Below are 22,498 nucleotides of genomic sequence, written 5' to 3'. Positions count from 1 at the left end.
TTGTGCTTTTTCGTTCATTTCAGAGATTCGAATCTTTCGTTCTTTTTCTGATGAACGAACAAGTTGTTCTTTTTGTTCATCTGTTCTTTTTTTTTCAAGCAAATTTGATCACTGCTCCTCGCACCCGCGAAAAAAGCCAACAAGTATAGATGGGTGTGTGTATGCGGCAATGCTTTGTGTAGGTATATTTAAATGAGTTACGAATAAATAAGTTAATATATATATCTATAATTAACTTAAAAAAAAGTTACAAATTTCGGAAGATCCAGGAAATTGAAAGAATACAGACACAAATTGTAAATATGAACTTTTCAAGCTTAATAAATGTAATAATTAGTTTCTTACAAAACATGTTTTTCATAAATAGTCCATACATATATTGGTGTAGCAGTGCCACACACAAAGATGACCACGCATATATATCTTTAGTGTAAGTGGAATCATCGACATTCGTGCTCACTGTGAATTTCTGCGTATGTATGTATGAATTTACGTATGTATGTTCGCGAACGAGATGAGAGAAAGAATAACATTAGATAAAACGAACTAAAAGAACAAATGAACTAAAAGAACAAATAGAACCGAAATCGAAGATCTAGTTCACTTGTTCAGTTGAAAGACCCGGTCAATTGAACAAGTTCAGAACGAAACGACCCAACTCTAGTCTGTTCAAATACACAAAGAACTACAAAGTGCAATTGGTAAAACAAGTGAACGCACAAAAAAATACATCGTGGAAGAGTTTGAAATGAAAGAGATAGCGCAGAGAGCTGGACACTGGTTTTTGCTGGAACCTCAATAAGGAAGTGGCAAGGTAAGCAAGCTTTGTAAAATATAAAATCGAACGAAGTATATTTTAGTTTATATTACAGAATGTTTAATTGCATACGAACTGTAATGTTCCCAGCAACTTGCAGCACAAACTCTGAAGACAATAAAGACAAGGAAGGTGTTTGCAACAACAATACCGTCACTACGCCGCATACAATGGAAAATATTGTACCAACTGATTTAACAGCAGAGATCTCAGGAATATCTGCTGGTGTGTCTACGCCAGATGATTTAGATTCGCACGGAAAAACTAGCGACAATATGGACGGAAGCATTTATAGCACTAGAAGTAGTAAAAGGATTGCAGAAAACGCTGCTATGACAGAGAAAGTTGCAGAAATTACGGTTGCTGCCCAAAACCAACCTATAATGAAAGGTTACAAAGTCACAGACAATGAACGGTCACGAAGATATGGCATTGGCGCAAATTCACTGCAAATGCTTAAAGATAAAGCATACCAAAAGTTTCCTGTAAGTATTACTCATGTTTTTAAACATAGACAACTTTTTAAAGTGGTAAAAAGGACTTGAAAAGTTTGTTATAGAGAAAATGTGTTGCCATTTTTATTATTATTGTGTATATACAATTCTAGCTAACAACCACGCGCACCACCTACAACCCTCCTACATCATATTCAATGTCATGACCAGGGTCCATAAATCAGCCGGGGTCGCTTCATTTTGGCAATACGCATACAAATAAGCTGCATATGCCCTTATTGCATAAAAAATACCATAATTAATTAATTACTTCAAACTTTAAAAATATAAGGGCACTAATTCCTATAAAGGCCTGCCTCAATATTTTGCAAAAAATTAAGCGCAATTGCGAATTATTCTCCCTTTCTATGAATGCAACAAATTAATGTCAAATTGCTATGCGCATGATCCTAAATCGGACAATAATATGGAAGCGTGGCATTGAAAATTGCAGCGATGTTTGGATTGCCCGACGACCTGTTGCTGTTTGGTATGCTTCCTACACTGTGAATGGGGTGGGTTATTATGAAGGAGAATGTGTACATGACCTGCCAGCCAACATTCATTCATGATTTTTGCGCGCATATCCTTGAATGTAAACCATATAGTGCTGCCAAATATGCAATCAGGCTCTTGCTTTGGGTGACACTTAAATTAAGGATTTATTTTGTTGCACGTTTATGAGTTGTAAATTGTGCTTGGTAACTCTGCTTCATCTTGTTATCTCCACTCAAGGCCAATAAACTTTGTTATTTGGGTTTGCACATGCAGTGTTGCATAGCTTTTGACTGCTGTTGCGGTAAATAGCAATTATGTAATTAACCCGGCCGAGGGTTTTTTGTTATATTCTGCAGTGGAGTGTATTTATTTCGGTCATGGTCTCGAGCGCAAACAAGAGGAAGCTTAGGTCATGTTGCTCCGTTAAACACTAAACCCTTTTGATCTGTTCCTGATGTAGTAGTTTAATACTTTTAAACTTTCCGTTTGTTGTAACAGGAGATAAAGTCCTGCATTTTGTTGATGTTCACACGAAAGTCTATACCAAACACAGTCCGTATACAATTCAATATACGAAATGTCATTTAAAAGTTTTATTCAGAGGAGATGGACCTTCGTTTCATTAATGTAAATATTAGGTGAGAATGTCCGGTGCACTTTGACCTTTTATCGGTTAAACAGTGTTAAAATTCGGTTTTAAGCCCGAGGACAATGGGTTTCAATCGGAGGTATATGTGTTAATAAAAGTGGAGGGTCTTATATTGTCATGAGAAGGTACGCACCTTCATAAACTTTAAAAAAGGAAAGTGGGAAGAATACAAATCCTTTACAGACAACCGCTTTGCTGCCTTCCCTATCCCGACTGATGCTCGCCAAGGGCGCCTGCTTTCCGCAAGGTCATCGGCTCGTTTCATTCCCGCCGGTAGAATTCCCGAAATTCGGCCTCACTTTCCGGCGGAGGCCGCAAATTTAGCGAGAGAGCGTGGCCTTATAAGACAGCTAGATCCTGGCGACCCGCAAATAAGGGATATAAACCAACGCACCCCCCAGCGGATGCTTGGGGGGATCAGGTTATACCCGCGGTAGGTATGCCTGTCGTAAGCGGCGACTAAAATACCAGATTCAAGGGGCTGTGTAGCGCAACCCTTCAGGTTGCCAGCGCAATATATAGCTTCTCCAAACCCAATTATCAACCTCACCTATCCGCGGCGAATCCTGTTTAACTAACAGACGAGTCTCCGGCGACCCCAGGCTCCTCATGGAACTGGGGGGTGGGGAGGGAGGGAAAGGCCTGAATGTTTAATGTGGCCACATAAATCGTTCCCGAGATAGTCGGGCTAGCACCTTAGTGGTGCTGTGGTACCGGAGCGTGCCGGATCTGTATCCGGCAAAGGACCATTACATCGATAACACTCCCCAAAGCCTTCGGAGAGCAACCTTATAGCTACAAACACAAAAACAGCAACAACAACATTAACCAACGCATCAGATTGTGGATGAACACAAGCGGGCGAAATGGGAGGAGCGGTTCTAACATCTCTGCTGGTGTAGGTAAGCTTTGGTCCACCGTAAACTCCCTATCGAATCCGTCTAATGACAAAATTTCCATCGGGTTTGGTGATAAAGTGCTGTCGGATGCGAAAAATGCGCGAGCGCTTTCTGCCGACAATATATAATGCATTATACGGTCGACAAAGAGAGACGGAGGGCCAACAGACACGCACATAAACATAAATTCAACGCGTCACCAATTACCATCACCGCCAAAGAGGTTGAGGATGCCATCGGTCGTTCTAAACCATCCAAAGCAGTGGGCGCAGACGGCATAGCCATGCCGATGCTTTAGGGAAAGAGGGTTTTAAATATTTAGCGCATGTTGTTGTTGTTGTAGCAATGCTCGCCCCACCTAATAGCCGCGACCGATCACAAATTGTCATCAATATCCTCTGACGGGAGTCCAAGGAAACTTGCCGTTTCAACAGGGGTGGACCATAAGGAAAGGGGTGTTAGAGGCGTTGGTTCCACATTACAATTGAAGAGATGGTTGGTGTCATGTGGGGACACATTGCAAGCGGGGCATACATTTTGTATGTCGGGGTTGATTCTGGATAGGTAAGAGTTTAACCTGTTACAGTATCCAGAACAAAGTTGAGCAAGAGTGACACGCGTTTCCCTGGGGAGTATGCGTTCCTCTTCCGCAACTTTTGGATAATTTTCGTTAAGTACTGGATTCACCGGGCAATTCCAGGCATAAAGGTCCGACACCTGTTTATGGAGTTCACCAAGGACCTGCTTGTGTTTTTTCACTTCATACGGCTGGGTTCTCAGGTGCCGTATTTCCTCAAAATGCTTACGGAGATGACTCCTTAAGCCTCTAGGCGGTGCTGGTTCATCAATCAGATGTCTGTTGGGATGCCCAGGTTTCTGGGTATTCAACAGGAACTGTTTGGTCAGCATCTCATTTCTCTCCCTGATGGGGAGTATTCTCGCCTCATTGTGCAGATGGTGTGCTGGGGACATAAGAAGACATCCCGTGGCGATTCTGAGAGCAGTATTTTGGCAGGCCTGTAGTTTCTTCCAGTGGGTGGTTTTTAGGCTTGGCGACCATATGGGTGACGCGTAGCACGTAATCGGCTGGCTAATTGCTTTGTATGTAGTCATGAGCGTTTCTTTATGTTGTTGTTGTAGTAATGCTCGCCCCACCTAATAGCCGCGACCGATCTCAAATTGTCATCAATATCCTCTAACGGGAGTCCAAGGAAACTTGCCGTTTCAACAGGGGTGGACCATAAGGAAAGGGGTGTTAGAGGCGTTGGTTCCACATTACAATTGAAGAGATGGTTGGTGTCATTTGGGGACACATTGCAAGCGGGGCATACATTTTGTATGTCAGGGTTGATTCTGGATAGGTAAGAGTTTAACCTGTTACAGTATCCAGAACGAAGTTGAGCAAGAGTGACACGCGTTGTTGTTGTTGTTGTAGCGATAAGGTTGCTCCCCGAAGGCTTTGGGGAGTGTTATCGATGTGATGGTCCTTTGCCGGATACAGATCCGGTACGCTCCGGTACCACAGCACCATTAAGGTGCTGGCCCGACCATCTCGGGAACGATTTATGTGGACACATTAAACCTTCAGGCTATCCCCTCCCTCCCCAACCCCAAGTTCCATAAGGAGCTTAGGGTCGCCAGAGCCTCGTCTGTTAGTGAAACAGGATTCGCCGCGGATAGGTGAGGTTAACAATTGGGTTTGGAGAAGCTATATGTTGCGCTGGCAACCTGCAGGGTTGCGCTACACAGCCCCTTGAATCTGGTATTTTAGTCGCCTCTTACGACAGGCATACCTACCGCGGGTATATTCTGATCTCCCCTAACCCGCTGGGGGAAGTGACACGCGTTTCCCTGGGGAGTATGCGTTCCTCTTCCGCAAGTTTTGGATAATTTTCGGTAAGTACTGGATTCACAGGGCAATTCCCGGCATAAAGGTCCAACGCCTGTTTATGGAGTTCACCAAGGACCTGCTTGTGTTTTTTCACTTCATACGGCTGGGTTCTCATGTGCCGTATTTCCTCAAAATGCTTACGGAGATGACTCCTTAAGCCCCTAGGCGGTGCTGGTTCATCAATCAGATGTCTGTTGGGATGCCCAGGTTTCTGGGTATTCAACAGGAACTGTTTGGTCAGCATCTCATTTCTCTCCCTGATGGGGAGTATTCTCGCCTCATTATGCAGATGGTGTTCTGGGGACATAAGAAGACAGTTGTTGTTGTTGTTGTAGCGATTAGTTACTCCCAGAAGGCTTTGGGGAGTGTTATCGATGTGATGGTCCTTTGTCGGATACAGATCCGATACGCTCCGGTAACACAGCACCATTAAGGTGCTGGCCCGACCATTTCGGGAACGATTTATATGGCCACATTAAACCTTCAGGCCATCCCTCCCTCCCCACCCCCAAGTTCCATGAGGATTTTGGGGTCGCCAGAGCCTCGTCTGTTAGTGAAACGGGATTCGCCGCTCGAAGGTGAGGTTGACAATTCGGTTGGAGAAGCTATATATTGCGCTACACAACCCCTTGAAGACAGTCCGTGGCGATTCTGAGAGCAGGGGGATTCAAGGGGTTGTGTAGCGCAATATATAGCTTCTCCAACCCAATTGTCAACCTCACCTTCGAGCGGCGAATCCCGTTTCACTAACAGACGAGGCTCTGGCGACCCCAAGCTCCTCATGGAACTTGGGGGTGGGGAGGGAGGGATGGCCTGAAGGTTCAATGTGGCCATATAAATCGTTCCCGAGATGGTCGGGCCAGCACCTTAATGGTGCTGTGTTACCGGAGCGTATCGGATCTGTATCCGACAAAGGACCATCACATCGATAATACTCCCCAAAGCCTTCGGGGAGTAATTTTATCGCTACAACAACAACAACAACATTCTGAGAGCAGTATTTTGGCAGGCCTGTAGTTTCTTCCAGTGGGTGATTTTTAGGCTTGGCGACCATATGGGTGACGCGTAGCACGTAATCGGCTGGCTAATTGCTTTGTATGTAGTCATGAGCGTTTCTTTATCTTTTCCCCAAGTACTGCCAGCGAGGGATTTGAGGATTTTGTTACGGCTCTGAATTCTCGGAACAATTGCGGCTGCGTGCTCACCAAAATGTAGATCCTGATCAAACGTCACACCCAAGATTTTGGGGTGTCGGACAGTCGGTAGCGTAGTGCCATCGACGTGGATGTTCAAAATGGTCGACATTTGGGGCGTCCATGTTGTAAATAAGGTCGCGGAAGATTTAGTCGGTGATAATGCCAGGATTCGCGAGGCGAAAAAACTGGAGAGATCAGGGAGGTAGCCGTTTATTTTATTCGTTTCTAAATTGCACCGATGCCTGCCGACCACCCAGATAATTTGCGGTCCACCTTTTAAGACATGGGGGAAGGGTAGACCCTTCCAGGTCCTGCAGTAACGAGCCATGGTTGACCGTATCAAAAGCTTTTGATAGGTCTAGCGCTACGAGTACTGTTCTATGGTGGGGGTATTGATTTAAACCGCAATTTATCTGGGTGCTAATGGCATTCAGCGCGGTGGTAGTGCTATGGAGCTTTCTGAAGCCATGCTGATGAGGGGCTAGCTGCAAATTTGCTTGGAAATAAGGGAGCAGAATGGCTTCAAGCGTCTTTGCCACTGGCGATAGGAGAGATATCGGACGATACGACTCACCTATGTTAGCTGGTTTCCCAGGCTTTAGTAGCGGGACCACCTTGGCCATTTTCCATTGCTCAGGTATGACAAAGGTGGAAAGAGACAAATTGAAGACATGTGCTAAATATTTGAACCCCTCTTTCCCTAGGTTTTTAAGCATCGGCATGGCTATGCCGTCTGGGCCCACTGCCTTGGATGGTTTAGCACGACCAATGGCGTCCTCAACCTCTTTAGCGGTGATGGTGATTGGTGACGCGCTGAATTTGTGTTTATGTGCGCGTCTATTGGCTCTCCGTCTATCTTTGTCGACCGTAGGATGCATTATATATTGTCGGCAGAAAGCGCTCGCGCATTTTTTCGCGTCCGACAGCACTTTGTCGCCAAAGGCGATGGAAACTTTGTCTTTGTGCTTAGTCGGATTCGATAGGGACTTTACGGTGGGCCAAAGTTTACCCACACCGGTAGAGAGGTTACAACCCCTTAGGTGCTCTTCCCATTTCGCCCGCTTGTGTTCATCTACAAGCAATCTAATGCGTTGGTTTATATCCCTTATTTGGGGGTCGCCTGGGTCAAGCTGTCTTATAAGGTCACGTTCTCTCGCTAAGTTTGCGGCCTCCGCCGGGAAGTGGGGCCGGATGTCGGGAATTCTCCCGGCGGGAATGAAATGTGCCGAGGCGGATTTAATGACCTTACGGAAGGCACGCTCCCCTTGGCGGGCATCAGTCGGGATAGGGAGGGCAGCTAGGCGGCTGTCTGTAAAGGATTTATATTCTTCCCACTTTCCTTTTTTGAAGTTTATGAAAGTGCGTTTTTCAGTGACGATGAAGTCGGCGTTACGCTCAAGCGAAATAAGTATGAGCAGGTGGTCGGATGCCAATGTTACCATCGGCTGCCAGTTGACGCAGTTTACGAGTTCTGCGCTCACGATTGAGATATCTGGCGAGCTGTGACAGCTTCCTACCATACGTGTGGGGGCGTCTCCGTTTATTATGCAGAACGTCGTTTCTTCTATTTGATCCGCCAACATCTCACCCCTACTGTCCGCCCGCAAGTTTGAATGACATAGATCATGATGGGCATTGAAATCGCCTAAGATAATGCGATTGTTGCCAGTGAGTAAGGCCCTGATATTAGGGCGGTATCCACTGGGGCAACAGGTGGCAGGAGGGATGTAGATGTTGATGATTTCTAGGTTTGCATCGCCTGGCCGGACAGATAGGCCTTGACGTTCTAAGACATTGTCCCTGCGGTCGATGCCAGGATCAAATATACAATATAGCACAGAGTGGTGTATGATAAACGCGAGACCGCCTCCATTTCCGCTTTTGCGGTCTTTCCTGTGGACGTTATACCCAGAGCAGGTCTGCAATGCAGATCTTGCTGTGAGTTTAGTCTCTTGAATCGCAGCAATGCGGATGTAGTGCCGCTTCATGAAATCGACTATCTCCGTAATCTTCCCAGTTAGTCCATTACAGTTTAACTGCAGAATTCTGAAGTGCATAAGGGGAGACGTCGCCACTCTGGGGGTAAGTGACGGGTGACTACGCCTGGGTTGGGGAAGGCCAGGACGCAATTGCTGTTGTGGCCCTAGTACTTGGGCAAGCATTGGGGTACCCGGATGATTTGGGTTTGCGACCTGGCAACATGGCGCGATGAAACCCGTCGGGGGGTTGCCGTCGCGGAGACCAGAACATCTAGGGGAGTGGCACCACCCAAGGCAGGAGCTGCATTGGGCGGATGTCGCAAACATATATATTCTGTGCTGGCAGACGGTGCAAACGGAGGTAGGGACTAAGGGTCTGTTTCCCTGACCTACACGATTGCTGCCGGAAAAGAGGGGGGTGGGGGGGAGAAGACGGGGGCAGGGGCTGCTGCTCAGCATTGCTTCCGAATCTACAACGAAGATTGTAGTTATGGGTGGTAGCAGCTGTTTGAGTTGTTGGCGCCGTGGGGCGCGAGCAGCAGCGGGTACTTGTTGTGGCTTGCTGAGCAGCGGGGCTGCTGGAAGGTAGTGGGGGGGGGGGGGGCGCTTAGACGAAGACTACGGGACGCCCTTGGGCGTGAACAGCAAGGAGCCACAAAAGATTTATAAAAGTTACGTGGACGTCGGGTTTTGGGATCAAGCCCAGAACAACCTGTCCGATGCAACCATCCCTTGCACGAGACACACTGAACAGAGTATGACAGTCCTAAAAAGATTCTTTTCCGGCAGATGCAGCAAAACCATTTCTCAGGACCGGGGTCAGGAGACGGACCCGGATTGGATTCGATGCCTTCCCGGAGTAAGAGAATATGGAGCAATCCTGCTGCAAGGAGCTGCTGGGAGGATGACAATTTGTGGGAGGGACGAAACAAATTAGATGGGGTCACACTGAAATGACAATCCTTGGTCGGGAAAAATCCCGAGTCGCTCCGGTACATAGAACCGACTGCCTTGGGGAGCGCGTTTCTTTATCTTTTCCCCAAGTACTGCCAGCGAGGGATTTGAGGATTTTGTTAAGGCTATGAATTCTCGGAACAATTGCGGCTGCGTGCTCACCAAAATGTAGATCCTGATCAAACGTTACACCCAAGATTTTGGGGTGTCGGACAGTCGGTAGCGTAGTGCCATCGACGTGGATGTTCAAAATGGTCGACATTTGGGGCGTCCATGTTGTAAATAAGGTCGCGGAAGATTTAGTCGGTGATAATGCCAGGTTTCGCGAGGCGAAAAAACTGGAGAGATCAGGGAGGTAGCCGTTTATTTTATTGCATAGCGCATCGATCTTTGGGCCTGGGCCTGTGGCCATTATTGTGCAGTCATCGGCGTAGGAAACGATTGTGACTCCTTCCGGTGGTGAAGGTAGCTTAGATATGTAGAAATTAAACAAAAGTGGGGATAGGACACCACCCTGTGGCACCCCCTGTTTAATTCTCCTTCGTTTTGATGTTTCGTTTCTAAATTGCACCGATGCCTGCCGACCACCCAGATAATTTGCGGTCTTTTTTTTAAGACATGGGGGAAGGGTAGACCCTTCCAGGTCCTGCAGTAACGAGCCATGGTTGACCGTATCAAAAGCTTTTGATAGGTCTAGCGCTACGAGTACTGTTCTATGGTGGGGGTATTGATTTAAACCGCAATTTATCTGGGTGCTAATGGCATTTAGCGCGGTGGTAGTGCTATGGAGTTTTCTGAAGCCATGCTGATGAGGGGCTAGCTGCAAATTTGCTTGGAAATAAGGGAGCAAAATGGCTTCAAGCGTCTTTGCCACTGGCGATAGGAGAGATATCGGACGATACGACTCACCTATGTTAGCTGGTTTCCCAGGCTTTAGTAGCGGGACCACCTTGGCCATTTTCCATTTCTCAGGTATGACAAAGGTGGAAAGAGACAGATTGAAGACATGCGCTAAATATTTGAACCCCTCTTTCCCTAGGTTTTTAAGCATCGGCATGGCTATGCCGTCTGGGCCCACTGCTTTGGATGGTTTAGCACGACCAATGGCGCCCTCAACCCCTTTAGCGGTGATGGTGATTGGTGACGCGCTGAATTTGTGCTTATGTGCGCGTCTATTGGCTCTCCGTCTATCTTTGTCGACCGTAGGATGCATTATATATTGTCGGCAGAAAGCGCTCGGGCATTTTTTCGCGTCCGACAGCACTTTGTCGCCAAAGGCGATGGAAACTTTGTCTTTGTGCTTAGTCGGATTCGATAGGGACTTTACGGTGGACCAAAGTTTACCCACACCGGTAGAGAGGTTACAACCTCTTAGGTGCTCCTCCCATTTCGCCCGCTTGTGTTCATCTACAAGCAATCTGATGCGTTGGTTTATATCCCTTATTTGGGGGTCGCCTGGGTCAAGCTGTCTTATAAGGTCACGTTCTCTCGCTAAGTTTGCGGCCTCCGCCGGGAAGTGGGGCCGGATTTCGGGAATTCTCCCGGCGGGAATGAAATGTGCCGAGGCGGATTTAATGACCCTACGGAAGGCACGCTCCCCTTGGCGGGCATCAGTCGGGATAGGGAGGGCAGCTAGGCGGCTGTCTGTAAATGATTTATATTCTTCCCACTTTCCTTTTTTGAAGTTTATGAAAGTGCGTTTTTCAGTGACGATGAAGTCGGCGTTACGCTCAAGCGAAATAAGTATGGGCAGGTGGTCGGATGCCAATGTTACCATCGGCTGCCAGTTGACGCGGTTTACGAGTTCTGCGCTCACGATTGAGATATCTGGCGAGCTGTGACAGCTTCCTACCATACGTGTGGGGGCGTCTCCGTTTATTGTGCAGAACGTCGTTTCTTCTATTTGATCCGCCAACATCTCACCCATACTGTCCGCCCGCTAGTTTGAATGCCATAGATCATGATGGGCATTGAAATCGCCTAAGATAATGCGATTGTTGCCAGTGAGTAAGGCCCTGATATTAGGGCGGTATCCACTGGGGCAACAGGTGGCAGGAGGGATGTAGATGTTGATGATTTCTAGGTTTGCATCGCCTGACCGGATAGATAGGCCTTGACGTTCTAAGACATTGTCCCTGCGGTCGATGCCAGGATCATATATACAATATTGCACAGAGTGGTGTATGATAAACGCGAGACCGCCTCCATTTCCGCTCTCGCGGTCTTTCCTGTGGACGTTATACCCAGAGCAGGTCTGCAATGCAGATCTTGCTGTGAGTTTAGTCTCTTGAATCGCAGCAATGCGGATGTTGTGCCGCTTCATGAAATCGACTATCTCCGTAATCTTCCCAGTTAGTCCATTACAGTTTAACTGCAGAATTCTGAAGTGCATAAGGCGAGACGTCGCCACTCTGGGGGTAAGTAACGGGTGACTACGCCTGGGTTGGGGAAGGCCAGGATGCAATTGCTGTTGTGGCCCTAGGACTGGGCGTCCTTGGGCAAGCATTGGGGTACCCGGATGATTTGGGTTTGCGACTTGGCAACATGGCGCGATGAAACCCGTCGGGGGGTTGCCGTCGCGGAGACCAGAACATCTAGGAAAGTGGCACCACCCAAGGCAGGAGCTGCATTGGGCGGATGTCGCAAACATATATATTCTGTGCTGGCAGACGGTGCAAACGGAGGTAGGGACTAAGAGTCTATTTCCCTGACCTACACGATTGCTGCCGGAAAAGAGGGGGGAGAAGACGGGGGCAGGGGCTGTTGCTCAGCATTGCTTCCGACTCTACTACGAAGATTGTAGTTATGAGTGGTAGCAGCTGTTTGAGTTGTTGGCGCCGTGGGGCGCGAGCAGCAGCGGGTACTTGTTGTGGCTTGCTGAGCAGCGGGTCTGCTGGAAGGTAGTGGGGGCGCTTAGACGTAGACTACGGGACGCCCTTGGGCGTGAACAGCAAGGAGCCACAAAAGATTTATAAAAGTTACGTGGACGTCGGGTTTTGGGGTCAAGCCCAGAACAACCTGTCCGATGCAACCATCCCTTGCACGAGACACACTGAACAGAGTATGACCGTCCTAAAAAGATTCTTTTCCGGCAGATGCAGCAAAACCATTTCTCAGGACCGGGGTCAGGAGACGGACCCGGATTGGATTCGATGCCTTCCCGGAGTAAGAGAATATGGAGCAGTCCTGCTGCAAGGAGTTGCTAGGAGGATGACAATTTGTGGGAGGGACGAAACAAATTAGATGGGGTCACACTGAAATGACAGTCCTTGGTCGGGGAAAATCCCGAGTCGCTCCGGTACATAGAACCGACTGCCTTGGGAAGCGATATTTAGCGCATGTCTTCAACATGTCTCTTTCCACCTTTGTCATTCCCGAAAAATGGAAAATGGCCAAAGTGGTCCCACTACTAACGCCTGGGAAACCAGCTAACATAGGAGAGTCATATCGCCCGATATCTCTCCTATCGCCAGTAGCCAAGACGCTTGAAGCCATTTTGCTCCCCTACTTCAAAGCAAATTTGCAGCTAGCCTGTCATCCGCATGGCTTTAGAAAACTCCATAGCACCACCACCGCACTAAATGCCATTAGCACCCAGATAAATTGCGGTTTAAATCAAAACCCCCACCATAGAACAGTACTCATTGCGCTAGCTCCTCATGGAACTTGGGGGTGGGGCGGGAGGGGATGGCCTGAAGATTTAATGTGGCCACATAAATCGTTCCCGAGATGGTCGGGCTAACACCTCAATGGTGCTGTGGTACCGGAGCGTACCGGATCTGTATCCGGCAAAGGACCATTACATCGATAACACTCCCCAAAGCCTTCGGGGAGCAACCTTATCGCTACAACAGCAACAACAACCGACAAAATCCTCCGCGACCTTATTTACAACACGAACGTCCCAAATATCGACCATTTTAAACATCCACGTCGATGGCACTACGCTACCAACTGTCCTACACCCCAAAATCTTGGGTGTGACGTTTGATCAGGATCTACATTTTGGTGAGCATGCAGTCGCAATTGTAGCGAAAATCCAGAGCCGTAATAAAATCCTAAATCCCTTGCTGGCAGTACTTGAGGAAAAGACAAAGAAACGCTAATTACCACATACAAAGCAATTGGCCAGCCGATTGCATGCTACGCGTCCCCTATATGGTCGCCAAGCCTAAAAACTAATTACTGGAAGAAGTAACAGGCCTGCCAAAATACTACCCTCAGAACCGCCACGGGCTGCCTTCTTATGTCCCCAGAATACCATCTACATAATGAGGCGAGAGACTTTACTTTTTGCCGCTATCAATGACACGTCGACGTCGTCTCCTTGGCGTACCCTCACTTAGCAAACTGCAGCATAGGCATGTTCGCTGGCATCAACGAACGTATGAATGCCGGTAGCGAATTTCAGATTACGTGAGTAGCATCTCGGAACTTCCACCGCTTCGATCAGTGGTAAAAGTTGCCTCCATTTTAACCACTCTTCGTATAGTGCCTCGGGAAGTTCTTCATCCCACCCAATATTTGCTCGCCAGACTCGTTGGATCTATATTTTTAGCCCCACTGTATAGCGTGCTAACAGCCCCAAGGTATCGAAAACCGACATCAGTACTTGGAGTACTTTACTTTTAGTTGGAACTACGTCCTGTGTGAACAGATCTCGACGCAGTCGAGTGAACCTGAGAGTAAATTTAAAAACGTCAGACTGTGGTTCCCAATACATACCTAGTATTTTTCCGGTATTTCCAAACTGGACTGATGTTTGCACGCCTGGGTTGCCGCCAAGTAGCTTTGCTAGAACAACTACTGAATTTGATGCCCAATTACGTATTTCGAATCCGCCGGCTAGATGGACTTTACGGACTTGTTCCGCTACCTCCAAGGCTGCCTCGTCGTTGTCTGCCGTGTGAATGTAATCGTCGACATAATGCGCATTGTTGATGGCTTCATATGCGCGTGGATATATGTTGCGATACTCCTCTGCATTTTTATTTCGGACATAATGGGCGATACAGGGCCCGCAACGTATGCCGAATGTCATTGCGCGCATAACGTATACCTTTGTTTGGTTGTTCGACTTATCGTACCACATGAACCGTTGGGACTGCATGTCTTCATCGCGGATGTTGATTCTGTGAAACATCTGCGCGATGTCACCGCACACGGCCACCTGACCAACTCTGAATGCTAGAAATACCTCGACAAGTGGTTTTAATAAATCCCGCCCGGTTAGCAAAAAATCATTTAATGATTTGCCATGAGACTTAGCGGCAGCGTCCCACACAAGTCGCACCTTATTTGGTTTATTGGGATTAAGAGCTATAAATATTGGTAAATACCAAGTGCGGTCAGGCTTAACTGCCATTTCGTTTTCTGATAGTTGTAGCGCATATCCCTTTCGAATTAGATTGTCTATTTGATCGTTGATTTTATCATACATTTCTGGCTGTCGACTGATTTTGGTTTTTAAACATGTAAGACGGTTTAATGCGTTCGTGTAGCTTTCGGGTAGCGACTCGTTTTCGTTGCGCCACAAAAGGCCAATTTCAAAACGTCCATCTGTTTTTGTGCAAGTTTGACCTAGAATTTCCATAGCCTTCTTATCATCATTAGACTGCAGCTTGTGTGGTTTTACTGCGTCTAGATTAAAACTATCTTTAACGACGTCGTTGAGCTCTTGCCACCCACAATCACAGTGATGCATCGTCACGTAGCTCGCTGCATTCGAAGTGCCTTGAACGCACCATCCCAACAAACATTTTGACGCGATAGGTTCGCTTCGCTTGCCTTCGCGTATTTTACGCGGAACAGCAATTTTCCAATTATCGGTGTCGATGAGCAGCATCGGTCGAATGTCCGAATATGACGGCAGAGGAATACCTCTTAGGTGCGAATACTTAGATTGAAGCTCTTCTGCGTTCATGGATTGCTTGGGCAAAGCGATGTTTTCAACCGTATGCACGTCATTGAGCCAATACAGCTTACTACTATTTAGTGCGGAAATTTGAATCGACGCTCGCACCGAATTATTTTCATTACGCGAAGTATTGCTGGTCCATTGCAAACATATCGGTGCTGGAACCCCTTTAACACCGAGCTCTCGGAACATCGACTCGTCTATAAGCGTTACAGAAGACCCTTCCTCCAAAAATGCAAACACTTCCAGCTGAATGTAGGTTTACTGCCATAATACGAAAGTATTGTGTACTATGCTTGCCGCTCTGATGCGTACTTACAACTGCTTGATCATTGGTCTTGTTTTCAGATTTTTGTGTACGATCGCTGTGAAGCAACGGGTGATGTTTTAACATACAGCCATTTACGCCGCACTTCTTTTTTGAAAAACAACTTTTGCGATGACTTTTGAGACACGTATAGCAAGCCTTGTTGGCCTTCACCATGTTCCACCTTTCTTTTTCCGATGCGTTTTGAAATTGTGTACAGTGCGCAGCGGAATGGTCCGATGCGCCACACGCAATACATTTCATGGTCTGCTTTGGTTGAGACTCGATAACAATGCTTTGAACCTCTTTAGACTGAGTCTTCGATCCGCGGCTGTCGTTGCTACTATGCGTGTTTATTGAGCCCGTTTTGTACATAAACGCTGGCGACACAACTGTTGATGCCGCTTCGGCTATACGATACAACCAATCGCTGAATACCTTGATGGATGGTGAAACATTATCGCGAGGATACATCGCCCAGTTGAGCTTGTGGTGATTTGGCAATTTGTCTACAAGTTCTTTTACCAGCATTGGGTTGTTTAGATGTGCTTCGAGTTTGCACGTCTCCATTGTCGCGCAGATGTTACGCAACGCGAGTGCAAATTCTATAAGTGACTCAAGTTTATCTTTCGGACAAGGAAGCTTTCGTACCTTGTCGATCATTCTCTCCAAGATATGTTCTGGCCTACCAAAAAACATTTTTAATGTGTTTATGACATCCGGGACCATCGCCGGCAAGAGAAGTTTATCTTTCACCAAATCACGTGCCCGCCCTTTTAGACACCTTTGTAGCCGGAGCATGTTTTCGACATCTGAAAACCCAGCGCCAGATGTGCTGTGGTCGAATGTACTTATAAACATCGGCCAATCTTCCGGGTCACCACTGAACGTTGGTAAGTCTTTGGGGATGGCTTGCCTTGCAGCTATTTGAGCACTTGATGGCCCATTGTTTGATGCATGTTGCGTCGATGATAAAAAATTCGACGTTGATAAACCAGCGTTGTTCATCTGTGAAAGTATGTTATATTTTTGTTCTATAAATCGTTCCTCGGCGGCTCTTCGAGCATGGCCAGCATGAGCCTTTGTTGATCACCAGGTTCGTTCATAGCATTGCGTGGTACTGCGGCTAATTTTAGTGAGCTAGTATCGCTCTGATTTTCGAGGTTGGCATTAATCGATGTGGTCGTTGGTGCTGGTGTAGCAGCCGATGTTGTTGTTATTGTTGTAGTTGCTGGCTGCATTGCGTTTGCAGAAGTGTGTGGTGCGTCCACACTAGGTGCCCGAGTACAGGAAGCACAACTCCAGTCGCGATCTTGCACGCTAGCGTCTACTCCAGCACATTCGAAATGGAACCATAGTTCGCAGTCGTCGCACTGCACCCAATCCTCAGTACCACTAGCATCTGCCTTTTTTCCGCAGACATTGCAATGCACATGCTTGATGATGAAGTATATTCAGCCCGATTCTAAACGAAAATTCCGTGCGAGTTTTTTCCCTTCTCCCATTCCTCGTATTCTAAATAAAAATTCCTTGTGAGTTTTTTCACTTCTCCCTTTCCTCCTATTCTGAACAATGTTCGAAAAAGAGGAAACCGGTTATGGGAGAAAAATAGGTATTATGAATGTGGGGGAGAGGAAGATTTCTTTGCCATTTCATAGGAATTTTTTCACTAGTTAAATTAAAGGGAATGCATCAAAATAGTTAAAGGAAATTGGTTCTTTTAAGAAAGAACACTCATTTGTACAAATTTGCGCTAAAATATGTATTTACATTCTACCACAATATTATCACTGTTAATACAACAACAACAACAACCACAATATTCTTTATTTTAAGTCGAAAAGTATATCTATAAGCAACGGAAAAGCTATTCGCATATTTGATGCAGCCATCCAGAAATTGCGCAAGGATTTTTTAAGAAGGCTTAAATAGATTTTGGCATATGGCGAAAGGCGAACTCAACTCGACTTGGCCGCCAGAAAATTGCTTTGCTCCTCTGTTGATGTTGCTGTGGCACCAATTCATTACTTATTCCAGTGAATACGACATGAAATGCAATAATGTGCATTGTTTATACCTTATTTCTTAATTTCAAACAAATTCGCAACAATAATTAAACTTCAATTTTTTAAACAAAATAAGAAATGCGCAACGAAATTTCAAGTGACAAAACAGCTGACTCCGATAATTCGAAATTCCTATTCCCCAATTACACTGGTCGACGGCCAAAATTTACCAGAGACGCCGTTATGAAATTCGTATGTAAAACCACCCCCTGATTTCGAAAATCGAGTTCATTTTTGATTCTATGGTACCGTTTTTGAGATATTTGCAATTTACCGTTATTCGAAAAAACCAAAAAGATGGCTCCCTTTAATTACGTATATCTCACGAACGGGTCAAGGAATTGCAAATAAGTTTACAGAATCGGAAAGACGATAAAATTTGCTATAAATGCATCATACATTGTTTTTTGCTCAACCATATAGTTTTCGAGATATTAGCTCATCATTTCAGATTTTTGTTTTTTTTTTATGAAAAAATATGAAAAAAATTACTTTTTGCGAGGGCAGCATTCCAAAACCACAACTTTTTTTCCAAATATTTTTTATTTACGTAAAGCTCTGTTTAATTAGAAAAAAGATAAGCTATCATCGAACAACATCGATGCAAAATTACGTAAGTTATAAGCGATCAAATAAAAATACCCAGGTTACGCAATTTCAACGTATACCTCAAAACGTATGTATGGTATAAAGAAGAGTGAAATATCTAACTATGCTCTGTTTCTATTTAGTTAAAAGTTCAATTTATGAATGAAATTACCCATATTTTTAACTTTGTTTTTTTTTTAATTTGTTTATGTTTGTACTATATTCTAACAATCTTTATCTTAATTTTATTTTACTATGTAGTCGAAATAATTATGTGTTCGACTTTGACGCTTATTCAGTTTAGTATCGGTTTCTCTTATGAGAAACCAGCAGTAATCACCCATCATTGCGACGTCCCAGAATCCTTGATATCGATTTTCAATTAATTTCATTTGCTGATGAAACCTTTCGCCATGTTCGTCACTTTCGTCGCCAAGATTTGCCGGAAAAAAGCTCAAATGTGAGTGCAGAAAGTGAATTTTTAACGACATATTTACGCCTGGAAAGAAAATATTAGTTAGGTAAACAAGTTATAGAATTTTGGGAAATTAATTTTAATAAGCCTTTAATATTTACCCATTTTCGCATAATTATTGATTAAGTCGTTCACTATCTGCTCGTAGTTAGGGCTTTTGTGTCTACCGAGAAAAGAAGCAACGACGTTTTCAAAGGATTCCCACGCTGCTGCCTCAACTGATGAGAGTAGTCCTTTGAATTGATTATTGTTGATCAACTTTTTTATTTGTGGTCCGACAAAAATACCTTCCTTTATCTTGGCTTGAGAAATATCTGGAAAAATTGTTTTCAAATAGTCGAATGCTTCGCCTTCTTTGTCCAAAGCCTTAATGAGACAGTTTTTAATGAGACCGAGCTTGATGTGTAAGGGTGGAAGTATGATTTTCTCTTTCTTGACAAGAGGGGTGTATTTGATGTTATCCACACCAACGGTAAACTCGACTCTTTCCGGCCAATCCTTTCTGACGTAGTGGTCCTTACGAGCTCGGCTATCCCACTTGCAGAGGAAGCAGCAGTGCTTGGTGTAGCCACTTTGTAGACCGCATAGCATTGCAACGCCTTTGAGATCAGAACATATTTTCCAATCATGCTCTTCATATTTGATAAATTTGAGTAGTTTTTGCATTTCCTCGTAGGTTTCTTTTGTATTTACTGCATGTGCTAGCGGGATAGAAGGCTTTTTGTTACCAATATGCAATAATACAGCCTTTAAACTCAGTTTATTGCTGTCTATGAACAATCGCCACTCTTTTGAATCATATGTTTGACCAAACTCTTTGAATAAACCAGGAATGTCGTTGCAGTAGCATATACTGTCTTTCTTGGTATAGTGTTTGGAAAATGGTTCGTGACGAGTTCTACAATATATCACCTTAACATCGGATGATACAAATTTAAATTGTTGCATACGAGCAGTGTGGATCTCGGCCTTTTCTTTGGATAGTTCCAAATCTCTTATCCAATCATTAAGTTGTGCTTGTGATAGAACGTTTCTCTCCTTTCCCATGCGACATTCAGTACAACTTGATTCCCCGCACTCAGATGTTACTGTTGACAATGGAACTGGATCCGCAACTGCCGTTGAATGTAGTACTGGTAATGTCGCTGTAGGTACGCTGGCATAGGTTACTCTTTTTGATCTTCCAACGCCAAGTACTTTTGTTTGACAAATATAACACTCTATTGAATGGCAAGTAGGTTCTCTCCATATCATTGGTGTATCAAATTTTATTTGTTGTCCGGATTCCGACTGAATCAATTCTACTCGACACGATGTACACAAAGTGTTCGGTGTCCATGGTTTTTCAGCATTTTTAGGCTCAATGCCAAAATACTTGGAGTATAAAGTTTTGATATGATCTGAGAACACTTATCGTCGCCTTATGATAGTATATTGGCCACACATGAAACAGAACATATCTGGATCGTTATTACACTCAAATTCTCGCGTCCTTTTACTCATTTTATTTTTTTTTTACTAAATCACGGTTTTGAAATTTGACTTATGAACTGAACTATCTCCGGCGAGCCTTGCAGATGTTATGAAGTTTCAAGGCGCATTAACTCATATTTATACTCGGAACAAGAATAAAATTTAAAAAATCAAATCTTACCTAGACAGAAAGGTTCCTTTTTATACGAAGCCGGGAAAAGAAAATACTACCTGCTTTAGATGTAGGCTTTAAAAATTTTCTGTGTCTTATAATTTTGAAAATCTACCTGCATACTTACCCATAAGTGACGGAAATACATGTTTATAACTACATGCCTACAGCAGGTTTCGAACCACTCTTCCTTTCGATGCAACCACTGTACCTACTATAAAACAAGTCGAGTATTAAAAGTACTATTTGATTTATTTAAAGAAAAAGTATTATCATTGTTATGGTGTTATTCGTTTATCCGGATAATATCCCATTTGCACTTTATACCTTTAATATATTTATGTATACATACATTGAAGTTGCGTAACCTGGGTATTTTTATTTGATCGCTTATAACTTACGTAGTTTTGCATCGATTTTCTTCGATGATAGCTTATCTTTTTTCTAATTAAACAGAGCTTTACGTAAATAAAAAATATTTGGAAAAAAGTTGTGGTTTTAGAATGCTGCCCTCGCAAAAAGAAATTTTTTTCATATTTTTTCATAAAAAAACAAAAATCTGAAATGATGAACTAATATCTCGAAAACTATATGGTTGAGCAAAAAACAATGTATGATGCATTTATAGCAAATTTTATCGTCTTTCCGATTCTGTAAACTTATTTGCAATTCCTTGACCCGTTCGTGAGATATACGTAATTAAAGGGAGCCATCTTTTTGGTTTTTTCGAATAACGGTAAATTGCAAATATCTCAAAAACGGTACCATAGAATCAAAAATGAACTCAATTTTCCAAATCAGGGGATGATTTTACATACGAATTTCATAACGGCGTTTCTGGTAAAGAAAAAAAGTTGAAATTCGTGGTCCAGTGTTATTCTTCTCCCTATGAGAAAAGAATTGGAGGAATTTTTCCGCGGGAATAAAAAAATCCGCGAGAACAAAATTCCGCGAGAATATTTAGAATTGGTCTGATTAAGTTGAGACTTTTGAAATACGAACAAGCGTTTACAAGCGTTAAATCGCAAATGGATCGATTCGCAAACAAAATGTACGCTTTTAAATGCGGATGCTGTTGATTTTATTGGATTTTATTCTTGCGAATGCCTTCGTCGTTGCCGCTTTTTCTATCAAAGTTTTGGCGGCACGTGCGTTACCGAAGATTGGTCGGTATAGCTAATCCAAGTAATAATCTCCAATCGCAATTAAAATTTTTAAAGAATTGTTCACGGAGTAAGAGAAAGAATATTGTTTTCAAGCAAGCTAAATTTAACGTTATTACTTATTAATTTACAATATAATTAACAGCGCAGCAGGCTTTAAAAATTTTAATCTATCTTCCCTCTCTTCTCTCTTTTTATCAAGTGACGATGACAATTACCAACTCTTGCCCGAATATGACATTCGTTCAGAGTTGCCTGAGAGAAGATGGACTTTTAGGGTTTCCAAGCCTGCATTAAATAAGTACAAGGTTTAATATTACAAATGAATTCAACTAATATCATGTTCACATTAAGTGTTAATTATGGCGGTAACACTAACGAAACAGTTCCTGTTGAATAACCAGAAACCTGGGCATCCCAACAGACATCTGATTGATGAGCCAACACCGCCTAGGGGCTTAAGGAGTCATCTCCGCAAGCATTATGAGGAAATACGGCACCTGAGAACTCAGCCGTATGAAGAAAAAAAAAACACAAGCAGGTCCTCAGTGAACTCCACAAACAGGCGTCGGACCTTTATGCCAGGAATTGCCCGGTGAATCCAGTACTCAGAACAGTACCCAAAACTTGCGGAAGAGGAACGCATACTCCCCAAGGAAACGCGAGTCACTCTAGCTCAACTTCGTTCTGGATACTGTAACAGGTTAAACTCTTACCTATCCAGAATCAACCCCGACATACAAAATGTATGCCCCGCTTGCAATGTGTCACCACATGACACCAACCATCTCTTTAATTGTAATGTGGAACCAACGCTTCTAACACCCCTTTCATTATGGTCCACCCCTTTTGAAACAGCAAGTTTCCTTGGACTCCCGTTAGAGGATATTGTTGTTGTTGTTGTTGTAGCAATGCTCGCCCCACCTAATATCCGCGACCGATCACAAATTGTCATCAATA

At 44.4% G+C, this 22,498-nt stretch overlaps 1 protein-coding gene across 3 annotated transcripts in view; it reads left to right on the top strand.

The window, feature by feature from the left end:
* Positions 1-669: 669 nt before the first annotated feature.
* Drep4 (DNA fragmentation factor-related protein 4) overlaps positions 670-22,498 on the top strand; it is a 33,874-nt gene continuing 12,045 nt past the window's right edge. For all 3 annotated transcript variants that reach the window (XR_010949451.1, XR_010949450.1, XM_067765234.1), the window contains exons 1-2: positions 670-814; positions 873-1,302. Coding sequence is in view for 1 of the 3 variants with exons in the window: in XM_067765234.1 (XP_067621335.1) it covers positions 874-1,302 (429 nt within the window). In the remaining 2 variants the exon portion in view is untranslated. The remainder of the gene's footprint in view (positions 815-872; positions 1,303-22,498) is intronic.

Source organism: Eurosta solidaginis, chromosome 2, assembly GCF_040869045.1.
Source record: "Eurosta solidaginis isolate ZX-2024a chromosome 2, ASM4086904v1, whole genome shotgun sequence".
NCBI lineage: Eukaryota > Metazoa > Arthropoda > Insecta > Diptera > Tephritidae > Eurosta > Eurosta solidaginis.
This window is presented reverse-complemented; position numbering and strand designations above follow the sequence as displayed.